At 43.8% G+C, this 14,423-nt stretch overlaps 1 protein-coding gene across 2 annotated transcripts in view; it reads right to left on the minus strand.

Annotated features, from left to right (window-relative positions):
* Positions 1 to 313: 313 nt before the first annotated feature.
* ak7b (adenylate kinase 7b) overlaps positions 314 to 14,423 on the minus strand; it is a 118,992-nt gene continuing 104,882 nt past the window's right edge. For both annotated transcript variants that reach the window (XM_038773913.1, XM_038773908.1), the window contains exons 16-18: positions 9,444 to 9,664; positions 1,701 to 1,859; positions 314 to 525 (exon numbers count right to left, since the gene is read on the minus strand). In XM_038773913.1, the coding sequence (XP_038629841.1) occupies positions 487 to 525; positions 1,701 to 1,859; positions 9,444 to 9,664 (419 nt within the window). In that variant the 3' untranslated portion in view covers positions 314 to 486. The remainder of the gene's footprint in view (positions 526 to 1,700; positions 1,860 to 9,443; positions 9,665 to 14,423) is intronic.

Consider the following 14,423-nt stretch of genomic DNA (forward strand, 5'->3'; position numbering starts at 1 on the left):
GAGGAATAGAATTTCTTTCTAAAGTCAGAATAATACAAAGGTGTTGCACTGTAAGAGTACAAATGAAAAGGGCAGCACGGCGGCGCAGTGGTTAGCACTGCTGCCTCATGGCGCCGAGGTCACAAGTTCGATCCTGCTCCCGGGTCACTGTCCGTGTGGAGTTTGCACATTCTCCCCGTGTTTGCGAGGGTTTCACCCCTACAGCCCAAAGATGTGCAGGGTAGGTGGATTGGTCATGCTAAATTGCCCCTTAATTGGAGAAAATGAATTGAGTACACTAATTTTAAAAAAAAAGTACAAATGAATGTGTGTCTCTAGTCAAATGTATAAGCAGGATTTATTTTAAAACCACAAATTACATTTCCACGACAACTTCTTTTGTTAATATACAATTTAAAAATACCCCGTCCTAATCATTGGCATTTTATCAGAACTGATTTTAACATTTATTTGATTGCTGGAAGCAAATTAACTTCTTTTTTCTCTTCATTCAATTTGTGGATTATTCTTGAACAGGTACTCAGCCTTGAAAATAAACACATGGCACATATTAGTATGGTTGACCAGTTCTGGATAAGGGTAGTGGGAATTAACATATACAGGGAGTATTTAAGGGAGGTGTAATTGAAATGGGACATGGTAAATCTTTTCTTGATATACGATCATCTGATCATTTGTTTCGGAAAACATTTATTAGAAACCTTAACGTTAAAGGAGGAGCCAGCTATATACTTTTATGTTTGTGTATACCTTCATATTTTTACATTCTGTCACAGGAAGAACAGGTAAAATAAATGGACATTCCAGCTATGTGATCTTTAAAAACTGCAGATTTGTGAATTTGCTGCATTGCCTGTGTGGTAGTCTGTGTAGAGGTATTACGGTACCTAGTAATGCTGGAACACCATTGGTAGATAATGTATGCATTGGTCGAGCCCGTGCCGCCCCAGCAGCTTCCTTTCTGTACCTGAGCTGCTGGGGGAAACATCTAGCTTATTAAAGCCTTCAGTTGTACTACAACCTCACTTTAGTTGTCATTGATTTTGTATCAGCCTGATCTCACCTGTGGTGGGAATGGATGATGCTTGGAGTTGGAGAGCGGGGGTGGGGGGGGGGGGGGGGGGGGGGGGGTGCTGGGGGCGCAGATTGCAGCAGAGAAACTACTATTTGTTTTAAAAGTGGGGTGAAGGTAGGCACAGGCAGGGCTATGGATGGGGGATATTACCTGATACCATTGCTTGTTATCCAGTGATTCCAATGTAGTTTCTGAAATATCGAGCATTCATTATATTTAATGGACAAGTACACAAAGTGCTTATATTTTTTCTGTTAGAAATCAACAGAGTACTGCTGATATCTGTGAACCCTCTTAAGCAGAAAGGGCTAAAGTTGCTTTAATGTGAATGTATCACTGTACTATGGGAATAAAGGTGTTGCCACTAAATCAAACATATCGAAATACTTGTTTCACAGCTCTTATTTCTTTTAACGTCTATTTAGCCAGTTATAGTGGTGGAAGGTTTCCCTGGCCTGCCGATTGGGATAGAAAACTGGATATTTCACCCCTCACAATGATACTGGCCTGGTAACATTACCGAGTACCATAAATGCAATGAGTCACTATTGGTTTGTGTTCAATGGAAGGAGGATAATTTAAAAAAGGTTGGGGGGGGGGGGGATCAATATTTTATTTTCCTTACCAGAAAATCCACTGGGTCATTGGGTCTGATCTTGCAGCACTCAATCAGCCCCTTGGTCAGTGTAGGCATGACGTTCTGCATTAAATAATTTCGTAGTGGAATCGAATGAGTTTCAAGAAATTCCTGTTCTTGTCTTTTTACCTCCTCCAGGCGTGTGTTCTGCATAAACAAAGTACAGACAATAACTTTTCAGCTGACAGAAAGACAAGGTAAGGGATATGGGGATAGTGTTGGAAGGTGGAGTTGAGTTTGAAGATCAACCATGATCATAATGGCGGAGTAGGCTCAAAGAGCCAAAAGATCTATTCTTGCTCTTATTTCTTAGCTATAAACACACATTGATTATAAGGGTCCTTCCTGATTATTCCCTTATTTCCCTTTCTTTATTTTTTGCCGTTGTCATTTTTGATCCATGAATGCTTAATGGACATGTCCCTTTACGTTATGCAGCAGAGAAAATGATGAATTCAAAAAGTTGCAACGTAGTATGTGGTGTTATTCTTCGACAACAGAACTGAGACTTTGTGGCACCCGAGAGACGAGGTGGGACTTGGTTAGACTGTTTGGCTAGTGGCCAATGAATTGGCCAAAAGGCTATATTCTGCCCGGTAACTGGTGGTGATTGGGTCCTACTTGAGTAGGATGATTTTCAGAGACTCAAGGAAAGCAGTGTTGGGTCCCTGGACACTCACGGGAAAGGACCTGCTCTCTCTCTCTCTCGTGTTTTTTCCGGAAAGAAATGCTGTATTTCCGAAACTGCAGACAGATGAGTGAATCTACAGTGAAATACATCACAGACTGGAAAGCAAAATCTCGCTTATCTTTTATTTTACTTAATATTTTCATCCCTCTTCTCCCCTCTGTGTTTGTCTATCTTTGTCTGTGTAGAGGGTGGGGGCAAGTTAAAGTAGGGGATTAGGAATTAGATAATAGTTACCCAGTTATATTTGCTTTATATTTCATTATATATATTTTTAAAATTTAGAGTAACCAATTCTTTTTTTTCCAATTAAAGGCCAATTTAGTGTGGCCAACCCATCTAACCTACATATCTTTGAGTTGTGAGGGTGAGACCCACGCAGATATGGGGATAATGTGCAAACTCCACATTGCTAGTGACCCGGGGCCAGGATTGAACCCAGTTTCTCAACATCATGAGACAGCAGTGCCCCGACCTCTTTTTTCTTTTGGAAATCTTTTTATTGGCATTTCTCATATTTATAAACAATTGTTGTGTAAAGACATTTAATTTTTCTTGCCCGCGCTAATTTACTTTATTGTAGAGAGGTTTATGTTGTCCATCATTTAACTGACTCTATGTACATTTTGTTGCCCTCTGGATCGGTCTATAGTTCCTCCCCCTTCCCCCCCCCCCCATCCCCCCCTTTGGCTTCAGCACCCCTCCTCTTCTCTTGTGGTTTCCCCACCTTACTTCTGCCTCCCACCCAATCCCCACCACCCCCCCAACCCCGGGTTGCGCAGTCCTTTGGTTCCTCATCTATCTTGTTTTTTTTATTCATAGCTTACTCCTCGTTCCTGGCCTTGAACGAGTTTTGGAACAGGCCGACAAACTGCCCCCAAGTATCCAGGAAGCCTTCCTCCGACCCTCACATCTTAATCTTCTCCAGGTGGAGGAATTCCGAGAGGTCAGCGAGCCAGTCTACAGCCGTGGGTGGTGCTGCCGATCGCCAGCCGAGTAGGATTCTCCGGCGTGCTATTAGGGAATGAAAGCAAGGGCGTTAGCCCCCTTCCCCATATGTAGCTCTGGCTGCTCCGATACCCCGAGATTGCCACTATTGGGCATGGCTTCATCCTCACCCCCACAAACTTGGACATTGCCTCGGAGAAGGCTTTCCAAAACTCAGCAAGTTTGGGACAAGCCCAAAACATGTTGGTGTGGTTGGCCAGGCCCTCTGGCACCGCTCACATTTGTCCTCCACCTCCGAAAAGAACCTGCTCATTCGGGTTCTGGTCAGGCACGCTCTGTGCACCACTTTGAGCTGCATTAGGCTTAGTCTTGTACAGGAGGGGGTTGAGTTTGCCCTGCTCAGTGCTTCGCTCCAGAGTCCCCACCTCTGGGTACCCCGATCTCTGAGGAGCCGGTCTTGCCGACGAGCTCAGCTCCCCACTGCTGGAAAAGTGTGGGCTAGACTGGGAGGAAACTACCGAGGCCCCCAAAAAATTACTAAATGTGGGTGAATCCATTTCTCGATCTCACCCAAAAAATTGACAGGAAACACCCCAACAAACTTCAAACTCGTCCACAATGCCACTTGATCATTTTTTGGGTGAATCTATAATAAAGGGTGTGATAAAAGAACTCCTAGAAAATAATGATAGGAATGGGCAAAGTCTACATGTATTTACAAAAGGCATTTTTGACAAAGCTGTTGCATGTTTTAAAGATGTAACAAGCAGAATAGATACGGTGGAACCAGTGGATGTGGTGTATTTGGATTTTCAGAAGGTTTTTGATAAGGTCCCAAGCTAGAGGTTAGCAAACAAAATTAGAGCACAGGGTTTTGGAGGTTATTTACTGTCAAGAATTGAGACTTGGTTGATGGATAGAAAACAGGGAGTAGGAATAAATTGGTCATTCTCAATTTGGCAGGCAATGATTAGTCGGCTGCTACTTATGTCTGTGCTTGAGCACCAGCTATTCATAATCTATATCAATGTTTTGGATGTGTGGACCAAATGTAACATTTCCAAATTTGCTGATTTCATTAGGAATGTGAGTTGTGAGGAGGATGCAAAGAGACTTCAATGGGATTTAGACAGGCTAAGTGAGTGAACAAGAAAGTGTTAGATGGAATGTAATGCAAACAAATTTGAAGTCATCCACTTTGGTAAGAAATGCAGAGTTTTTTTAATAGTGAGAGATTGGGAAATGTTGATGTCCAAAGGAATCTTGGTGTCCTTGTTCATTAGTTTCTGAAAGTTAGCATGGAGGTGCAGCAAGCAATAAGGAAGGTAAATTATATGTTGGCTTTGAATGCAAGAGGATTTGAGTATGGAGTAGAGATGCTTTACTGCAATTGTATGGAGTCTTGGCAAGATCACACCTGGAGTATTATATATAGTTTTGGTCTCCTTACCTAAGGAATGATATACATGCCATAAAGGGAGTGCTATGAATGTTCACCTGACTGAATCCTGGGATGGCAGGATTTCCTACAAGGAGAGACTGGGCTTGTATAGCATTTAGAAGCATAAGAGATGATCTAATTGAAATGTGTAAAATTCTTACAGGGTATCACAAGGTTGATGCAGGAAAGATGTATCTCCTGGCTGGGAGGTCTAGAACCAGGGGGAGCTCAGTCTCAGAATAAGGGGTTGGCCAATTAGGACAGGGTTGAAGAATTTCTTTACTGAGGGTGTTAAATCTTTGGAATTTTCTACTCCAGACGGATGTGGAAACTTAATCATTGAGTATGTTAAAGACAGAGATCATAGATTTTTAGTTATTAATGATGTCAAGGGATACGGGGGTGGTGTTGAAAAATAGTGTTGTGATAGAAGACCAGCCATAATCTGGTTGAATGTCAGAGAATGTCACTGCTGCTCTTAGTTTCTATGTTCATATGTTTCTATCAAGGGATGGGCAAATTGAATATGACAGAAATCTACAGAAATGCAAAACAATAAGATTTACAAGGGAAAAAGCTTATGGCTATGAAAATAAAGCTTCTGAAATCGCTAATATTTACGACATCCAGATTTCATTCAAGCATGAAGGATGCAGTATTTGTGTTTTATTATGCATTGCAAATATAAAAACATCAAATCTAATTAAAATTCCTAATACAGCTACATTTCCTCAGAAAGCAAGAAAATAATTTGTGAAATAGAAAGCAAAAATCAAAATCAAAATAAGAACAAAATTGCTGAAAATACATGGCATCAGCATTTGTAAAGAGCACAGATGGATTGTGACATTCTTCCATCATCAGTACAATTTGTTGACAAATGCAAATATCCATAAGTTTATATTTGATTGTGAAACGCTGACGTTAATAATACCCATATTAGCTCATGTTGGGGATAGTAATGCGGTAATGTGTATGGTATTTATTACAGGATGAAGAATACAGGAGAAAACAAATAATATTTAAACTCTAGCATTTTCATGAAGATGATAATGAAGATTGAGCTAAGCTTTTCAAAGTAGTATTTGCAAAAGAAAAATGCCATTAAATTATGGAATTGAACCAGCAGATGTAATTGACTTGGTAATTTGAAGGTTACCAATTATTTATTCATTAATAAATTTAGAGTACCCAATTATTTTTTTTCACAATTAAGAGGTAGTTTAGTGTGACCAATCCACCTAACCTACAAATCTTTGGGTTGTGGGGGTGAAACCTATGCAGACACTGGGAGAATGTGCAAACTCCACACGGACAGTGACCCAGGGCCACGATTCGAACCCGGGTCCTCAGCGCTGGAGGCTGCAGTGGTTTCCAATTATTTATGATGTTATTAACTAATATGATTCTAAGGACCAAAATATTTGTTTAATTAAACATTAGGTGGAATAGATACACCTGATGACAGAGAGAATTGTGTCAAGGACAGTCCACAATGATTTCAAACTGCTAGGTGTACATAAAGACTTGAGAGAGAAATTGTACCCAATGTCATGATGCGACATGTGTATGTGTAATATCAATCGTTAATCAGTTCCATATAATCCCTGTAGTGCAGAAGGAGGCACTTGGAGCGCCAAGAAACACCACACTATCAAAAGACCATTCGGGTAGATCGGGGTGTTCAGCGGGGAATGCACGGCCTAGGCCTGTTTTGTGCACTGAGGAGCTCTGCTTGCCAGAACGCCACAGTGCAGAGAGATATTGGGATGCCATTTTCTCTCGACACCCTGATGTGACTCCCAATCTCCACCCCCCAAAAAAAACAACTAACCTATAAGGAGATCCTCGGACCCCCCACATCCACACAGGGCATCCCCATCGTGCAATAAAATGCCAGCGTGGCACCTTGGCAGTGTTAGGCTGGCACCCAGATGGCACTACCAGAGTGCCAGGCTGGTGGTGGAACCAGCAGTACCAGAGCACCATCCTGCCTAGAGGGCAAGCATGTGGGGGCTTCTGATCCCCTGGGAGACCCCCACAAGTGCCATTCCATTGGATCCCCATTTGTGGAGACCAGCACCTAACAGCGCTCCTCCCAAGGCGAGGGGGTTAGATACCATGCCTTGGTTAGATCTCGGGAATGCATATTAGAGTGAGACTAGCTGTCTCACTCTAATATGCAGATTTAGGGCGGCCTGGTGGTGCGGTGTTAGCACTGCTGTCTCACGGTGCCAAGGAACCGGGTTCGATCTCGGCCCCAGGTCGCTGTTCGTGTGGAGTTTTCACATTCTGCGTGGGTCTCACCCTCACAACCCAAAGATGTGCAGGGTAAGTGGATTGGCCATGCTAAATTGCCCCTTAATTGAAATAAAAAAGAATTGGGGTACTTTAAATTAAAACAAAATAATACGCAGATTTGCCAGAAAGTGATCCCGGACACAATGGGCGGATTCACATTACGACATCTCACAAAATTGCATTAGGTCTCATGAAGCATGTCGAGTCGGGTAGATCTCGGACGCGGGATCTACTGGCCGTGCCGCTCTGCGTCACTGGGAGATGTCATCCAGTACCAGGCCCACCTTGATGAGGTTCTGCGGGACATGTCCTCCTCTGATGGGAATGGTCAAGATGCTGCGGAGCTTGTTCCAGTTGCAGGCGGGCATGGCTGAGGCACTGCGGAGCATAGCCCAGTCACTGGGGGATGTGTCCCTGTCACTGAGGAGCATCGCCGAGGGCATTGACACAATGGTGTGGACTATGGGGAGCCAACAGGATTGGCAGAGCCCAATGATGCAGGGGCAATGGGGGCCTACCCATGGGAATCCATTTGGCATGTGTCAAGTGCTCACTTAACCACGATTGCCAATTCCCTATTAGCGATAACCTTCTGCCGCGCAGCCTTAGCAGTCAGTTGGGGTTATGGGTGATCGGTGTGGCAGACAGGCATGAACAAGGGTTTCCCAGAATGGTGTTGGGATCCAGGGGTTGGCATGGTGGTACCGTGAGCAATTTCCCCCCCTCCCATGGCGACCCACCCAAGGAAGGTACCCCATCCCCTGCCGAGCATTAGGTTGGCAAGCCCAGCGCCCCCAGTCTCTTTGCCTGTGAGCAAAGATTGATACTCCCCTCCTCGGCTCCCCACGGAAGCCCTTCCGTCCAGTTTACATTTTTCAAAAGGAGTGCTAATTGGCGCCAGCGTGAGCACTTGCTGGGGAGGCCGCTGAATGGCAAGAGGCCATTGGATATGGGGTAGCTCTCGTTAATTGTACGGAAATGGGTCTTGAGTGGTGATAATTGGTTTCTTGCCACACCATGGCAAGATTCGATTTCACTTATGGAAGCAGGCCGGTTGCATCGCAAGCTGTTTGGCACCTGGCACGGTTCCCGTTTTTGGCTTTTCCCGCTATTCACCGGTCTCGTTACCCATGAGCACGAGTGTAATGAGGTCGGAAGATCTCTCTCTCGCCCCTGTTCTCAGGTTAGCAGCACTACCTCTGTTACATTTTGCAATCCATCACAGAGACAGAGAATTTCAATCAAAAGGAACCTTAGATACATTAGTATCAACTTTTTGGAAAAGATGGATTATGGTTTAAAAGAGACTGTCTCCAGAAATTGCAGTTTACATCGGTCTCAACCCTATTGGAACTTCAATGCCACTGTGGAAATAAAATCTGCCTCAGCCAGGAATACCAGTGAAAGACACATAAACAGAAACAGTGAATTCTCTACTTTTTTTGCATCTTACTATTGAAACATATGACTTCTAAATTTGCATGCTTTTGAGTGTGTGTGTTGCGAAGGTTGGGACGTGTGTTTACTGTTTGAAATATATTTATAATTTAACCTGGATGGAGTTTAAGCACAATAAATAACCAACCCCTTTGTGTTTAAACTCAAGAAAGCCTGTTGGGATGAGTTGTTGCAATCAGTACATAAATGGTTAAGTAGAGACACTAAATAAATGAAAATGAAATGAAAATCGCTTATTGTCACAAGTAGGCTTCAATGAAGTTACTGTGAAAAGCCCCTAGTCGCCACATTCCGGCGCCTGTCCGGGGAGGCTGGTACGGGAATCGAACCATGCTGCTGGCCTGCTTGGTCTGCTTTAGAAGCCAGCGATTTAGGCAAGTGAGCTAAACCAGCCCCTAGAAATGAAATGAAAATCGCTTATTGTCACGAGTAGGCTTCAATGAAGTTACTGTGAAAAGCTCTAAGTCGCCACATTCCAGCGCCTGTTCGTGGAGGCTGGTACGGGAATTGGAGGCTGGTACGGGAATACCGTCATCCCTATAACTTACGAAAAACCTTGTTATGATCAGTCAAGGTTTGGGAAAGAAAGTCCGATTCCTGACATGTCCTCACCAGTCGTAACATCGGTGTAACTAATTCTGTTGAAAATATCAGAAGACATGGATCTGCTGAGAATTTCTGTGCTTTAGTAAAGGGATTGCGCTACAAGTTATCAGTTCACATTCATGGTGGGAGGAAAGCAAAATGGTAAGGAAAGAAAATCATATGATCGTGATCAGATGGGAAATTGTGGAGCCGAGTGATCAGTTTAATGAAAATCATGGACTACGCAGGTGCCTCATCCTACCCTAAACCGACAGAATGTTCCACCTTCAAGCATGTTTCCCTCACTTACCCACTCCTCCCAGCGTGCTACTTTTTCTGCAGCTTCTTCTGCCTCCCTGCGTTCCCGCTCTGCAAGTTCAGCTGTCTCTTTGGCCAGGCGCTCATCTGCCTCTCTGCGCTGCAACTCTTTCAGCTCATCATGTGTGGGCCCGTAATTTTTGGCAGATCCCACAATTTTTATTATATCTTCAATCACTGGGGTGTTTTCAGCATCATTGTCGTGTGAAACATCTGAAAGGAACAGGTACAGGCACTGTCAAATTTTCTTGAAAGCCCACTGTAATCTTCAACATTGTTTAAAAAATGCTGCATTGAATTTTTTTTCTAATGTAGACAGCTGTCCAAAATTACCTTTGCATTTCAAACTGTGGATTTACACCTGTTTTTACTTATATGCCATTAAACTGGGGGAGGCAGTGTCACTGCACTAGCATCCCCGGATGATACTCTGAGGACCTGGATTCAAATCCTACCACACCAGCAGGTGGAATTTAAAACCAGTTAACAAAATCTAGAATTGAAAGCTGATCTCAGAAATGGTGACTGTGTTGATTGTTATAAAAACCTATCCTAATGTCCTTTAGGGAAGGAAATATGTTGTCCTTGTGATGATATACATAAAGTAGGTTTGTACATAATGTTATGCACCACCTCCGACCACTAGGTGAGAGTGTAAACCCACCACATAACCCTGTGGCTGAGGAGTTGGGAGTAGATCGTGTTGGAGGATAGACGGATTTTGCAGGAATTCTACAATAGTTAATTAGTGTTTGTAGTTTATCATTTTATTTATCCTAGTTATCTTATCACAGTTGTTTCATAATACATTATTTAAACTACATGTTCTGTAGTTCATTCACTCCAGCCAGTCCACAGAACATGACAGTCCTTAACTGGTCTGACCGACATGTGACTCTAGATTCACAGCATGGTGGTTGACTCTTAACTGTACACTGAAATGGATAATTGAGGACAGGGCAACAAATTCTGGCCATGTATTCCCCACATCCCATGAAAGAATAAAGAAGAAAACACTTTTGGCTGTGGTTTTGTATCATATTTACATTCCTGATCTCTACAGGAATTCTTACTACACCTGTATTTTGGTCAATCCTCTCAATGGACTCTGCTATTGATCGTGGCGGTTCTAATGAACCTAGACAATTAACCTACACATTTTTTCTTAAAGATACCAATGGAGCGACTGTGTATTCCTCGCAATTTATGATTTTATTTCAGATTTTAAGCAGTCATTGTTTTGTTTTAAATCCACATCACACTCTAATGTGATGTTATTATCAACCATAAAAATCACTAATGATGTTTCTGCCACAGCAAAAGTCAATCACACGAGAAAATAGGTGTCTATAGTTAAGAAATGAATGCGTAAGCCCCCAAGATTTTCCATACACACTGTCACCAGGGGACAGAGCTGAAGACAGCTGAGGTCCTTCTCCTTTGAGAGGGAAAGGAGGAAAATCAGAGAAAAAGGCAACCAGAGTGGTACAGTTAAAAAAATACTTGTATTCATATGCTCCCTTTCACAGCCTCAGGACATCTCATAGTCCTTAAAGCCAATTAAGTACTCCAATATTAACCGACTTACCTGCCTCTTTTAAGTAACTCTCCTGGTGCTTGACTCAAATGAAGTCAATTAGAGGCCCAGTTGCCTCCCATTGCAGTTTGACTTTCTCAAGTAAGGGCCTGGACTTTCTCAAGTAAGGGCATGTTCATAGCACATGCCACAATGTAACTGGATGGTGGAACAGGCTGAAGGGGTTGAATGGCCTACTAGTGTCCCTATTTTCCAATAAAATGCGACCTTGAAGTTCTCATGAGTGATTCCAAGAGAGGCCCTCCATTAGGAATGTACAATTTAAAAAAATTAAGTGTGAATTTCTCCTGATTAAGTACGTCAGAAGGATAACAAAACTTTAAATAACATTAATTCCCGGACTTGTACAGGGAAAGTTGGCAAATGTGATCAGGCAAGAGGTAGCATAACTTCGGACACCAGGCAGGAGCCGTGCCGAATGGCTCTTAGGTTGGTGCTGTTACGACAGAGCTGCAAGCTGGTGAGATAGGGGCAGGGTAATCTTGCTTGGGGACTCGGAAACAGGAGGTGTTTGAAGCCAATGAACGGAGACTCAGGATGGAAGGAAAAATACCAAGTGTAAGCATTGTGTGTTTTAAGTGAAAAGAGTTCCAACATTGTCCATCTCCCAAAATGGACTTTGCAGATCTTGGATGGCTGGAACTGTAGAGAGCATCAACACATGCTTTGGAGGACTCAGAGTATAGTAAATAAGTAAGTTTGAGCATATTGGGCAAGATATTCACCATTCTAGGCTGTAATTTAAGTTACGGAGAATGATTAATGTAAGTCACAACTGACATGCAAACATGGTAACAGTTGCTATAAACTTCACTGTGATTCAGCTTATTCAGCATATTGCTCCCATAAACTGCAGGTAAAAGGATTTGACAATATGTTTGTTTTAAGAGTGCTCCTTCACTGCCATCACCAGTGGCATATAAACAAAAAGAAAAATAAGAAAGAGTTTAATTCCCTTGATGCTCACCCTATTCATTTGGTCCTCCCCTGTCGTTAATAATGCTAACTTCCAGCAGAGGCAAAACAAGAAACACAGAAATCAACATGAGGTTAATTTCTGGGAGGTTCCGCCCTAACACGAAGACATGTCACTAGTCCATGGTTCAAAGTTGAAAGAACATGGTTATTCAAGACATGTTAGAAGGCATGTTTAGTGATAGAAAAAAATCTATAATTATGTTATTGATTTTTTTTCAGTTCAAATGGACATCATACAAAAAAATTGCATGCCCATTCTTGTGAGAATCAAAATTCTAGTAACAACATTTAAGTAAGTGTACAGTTTGGTCTCTGTACCTAAAGAAGGATATGCTTGCCTGGCTGGGGGTTGTGCACAGATAATTGTTCAGTTGATCCCTGGATGAATTACTGTCTCTTGAGGTCAGGTGGAGTAGAATGGGCCTATAGTCTCTAGGGTTTAGAAGAATCAGAGGCAATTTTACCGAAACATGTAAGATTCTTAGAGGGTGTGACAGGGTAGATGCTGAGAGGCTGTTTTGCCTGGCTGGAGAGCCAGAGCCAGTGGTCATGGTCTTAGGATAACGGGTTGGTCATTTGGGACTGAGGTGAGGAGAGATTTCTTCACTCAGAACTTTGTAAATATTTGGAATTCTCTACCCCTGTGGATACTCAGTTGTGTAAGTAATGTTTTTTTTTTCCAGAATATTATAGAGCTCTTATGGAATTAGTAGACATGGCATGAGGTCATCTCGCAAAAAGCTGTTTCACTTCTCTCTTTGGAAACACACATAAACAGTCCCCAGAGATGTTTTTAAAAAATTTGTCTTTATTAAAGCTTTTTTCAAACAGAATTTTTACATAACCAATAACAGAAAAATAGAAGGAAAATATTTAACAAAACTAGGTGGCTGTTATCATTATACAAACAGAGAATATACATTAAATAAACAGTACCTCACCTAAGCCCTCCTCCCTTCCCCCCCCCCCCCCCACCCCCTTCAAGTTGCTGTTGCTGCTGACACTTTACTGCTCTCCTAGAAAGTCAAGGAACGGTTGCCACCGCCGGGAGAACCCCAGCAAGGACCCTCTCAAGGCAAACTTTATTCGCTCCAGGCTGAGGAACCCAGCCATGTCACTAACCCAGGTCTCCACACTCGGGGGTTTCGAGTCCCTCCACATTAACAAGATTCGTCTCCGGGCTACCAGGGAGGCAAAGGCCAAAACCTTGGCCTCTTTCGCTTCCTGCACTCCCGGATCCTCTGACACCCCAAAGATCGCTGTTGTTGGGCTCGGCTTCACCCACGTGTCCAAACTCCTGGACATAGCCCTCGCAAAGCCCTGCCAGAATTCTTTAAGCGCTGGGCATGCCCAGAACATATGGACATGGTTCGCTGGACTCCCTGAACATCTTGCACAGCTGTCCTCCACCCCGAAAAACGTACTCATCCTCGCCGTCATCATGTGTGCCCGATGTACCACCTTAAACTGAATGAAGCTGAGCCTGGCACATGATGAGGAGGAATTTACCCTGCCTAGGGCATCAGCCACAGGCCCTCATCTAGCTCCTCACCCAGCTCCTCCTCCCACTTGCTCTTCAGTTCCTCCACTGGGGCTTCCTCTGTCTCCTGCAGTTCTTGGTAGATGTCCGACACCTTCTCCTCTCCTACCCAGACGCCAGGCACCACTCTGTCCTGTATCCTACGAGGGGGTAGCAACAGAAATGTCCCCACCTGTTTTTTGACAAAGTCGCGGACTTGGAGGAATCTGAAGGCGTTTCCAGGGGGCAGGCTGAATTTCTCCTCCAGCGCCTTCAAGCTAGGGAAAGTCCCATCTATGAATAGGTCCCCCATCCTTCTAATGCCTGCCCTGTGCCAGCTTTGAAACCCCCCATCTATCTTGCCCGGAACAAATCTATGATTGTTTCGTATCGGGGTCCAAACTGAGGCCCGCTCCTCCTTCCTGTGCCTTCTCCACTATCCACACACCCTCAGCGCCGCCATCACCACCGGGCCTGTGGTGTATCGTGCCGGCAAGAACGGCAGCGGTGCCATTACTAGTGCCCCTAGGCTAGTGCCTTTGCATGACGCCGCCTCCACGCCGACCCCTCCTCCATTAACCACTTCCTAATCATGGCCACATTAGCCGCCCATTAGTAGCTACAGAAGTTCGGAAGCGCCAACCCTCCCCTCCCACCCGACTACGCTCCAAAAAGTCTTTTAACTCGCGGGGTCTTGTTTGCCCACACAAATCCCGTGATAATCCTGTTCACCCGCTTGAAGAAGGATCTGGGGATGAAAATGGGAAGGCACTGGAAAACAAACAGGAATCTGGGGAGGACCGTCATTTTCACTGCCTGCATCCTTCCCGCCAGGGAAAGCGGGAGCATGTCCCACCTTTTAAAGTCTCCCTCCATCT

Source organism: Scyliorhinus canicula, chromosome 2 (genome assembly GCF_902713615.1).
Source record: "Scyliorhinus canicula chromosome 2, sScyCan1.1, whole genome shotgun sequence".
Lineage (NCBI taxonomy): Eukaryota > Metazoa > Chordata > Chondrichthyes > Carcharhiniformes > Scyliorhinidae > Scyliorhinus > Scyliorhinus canicula.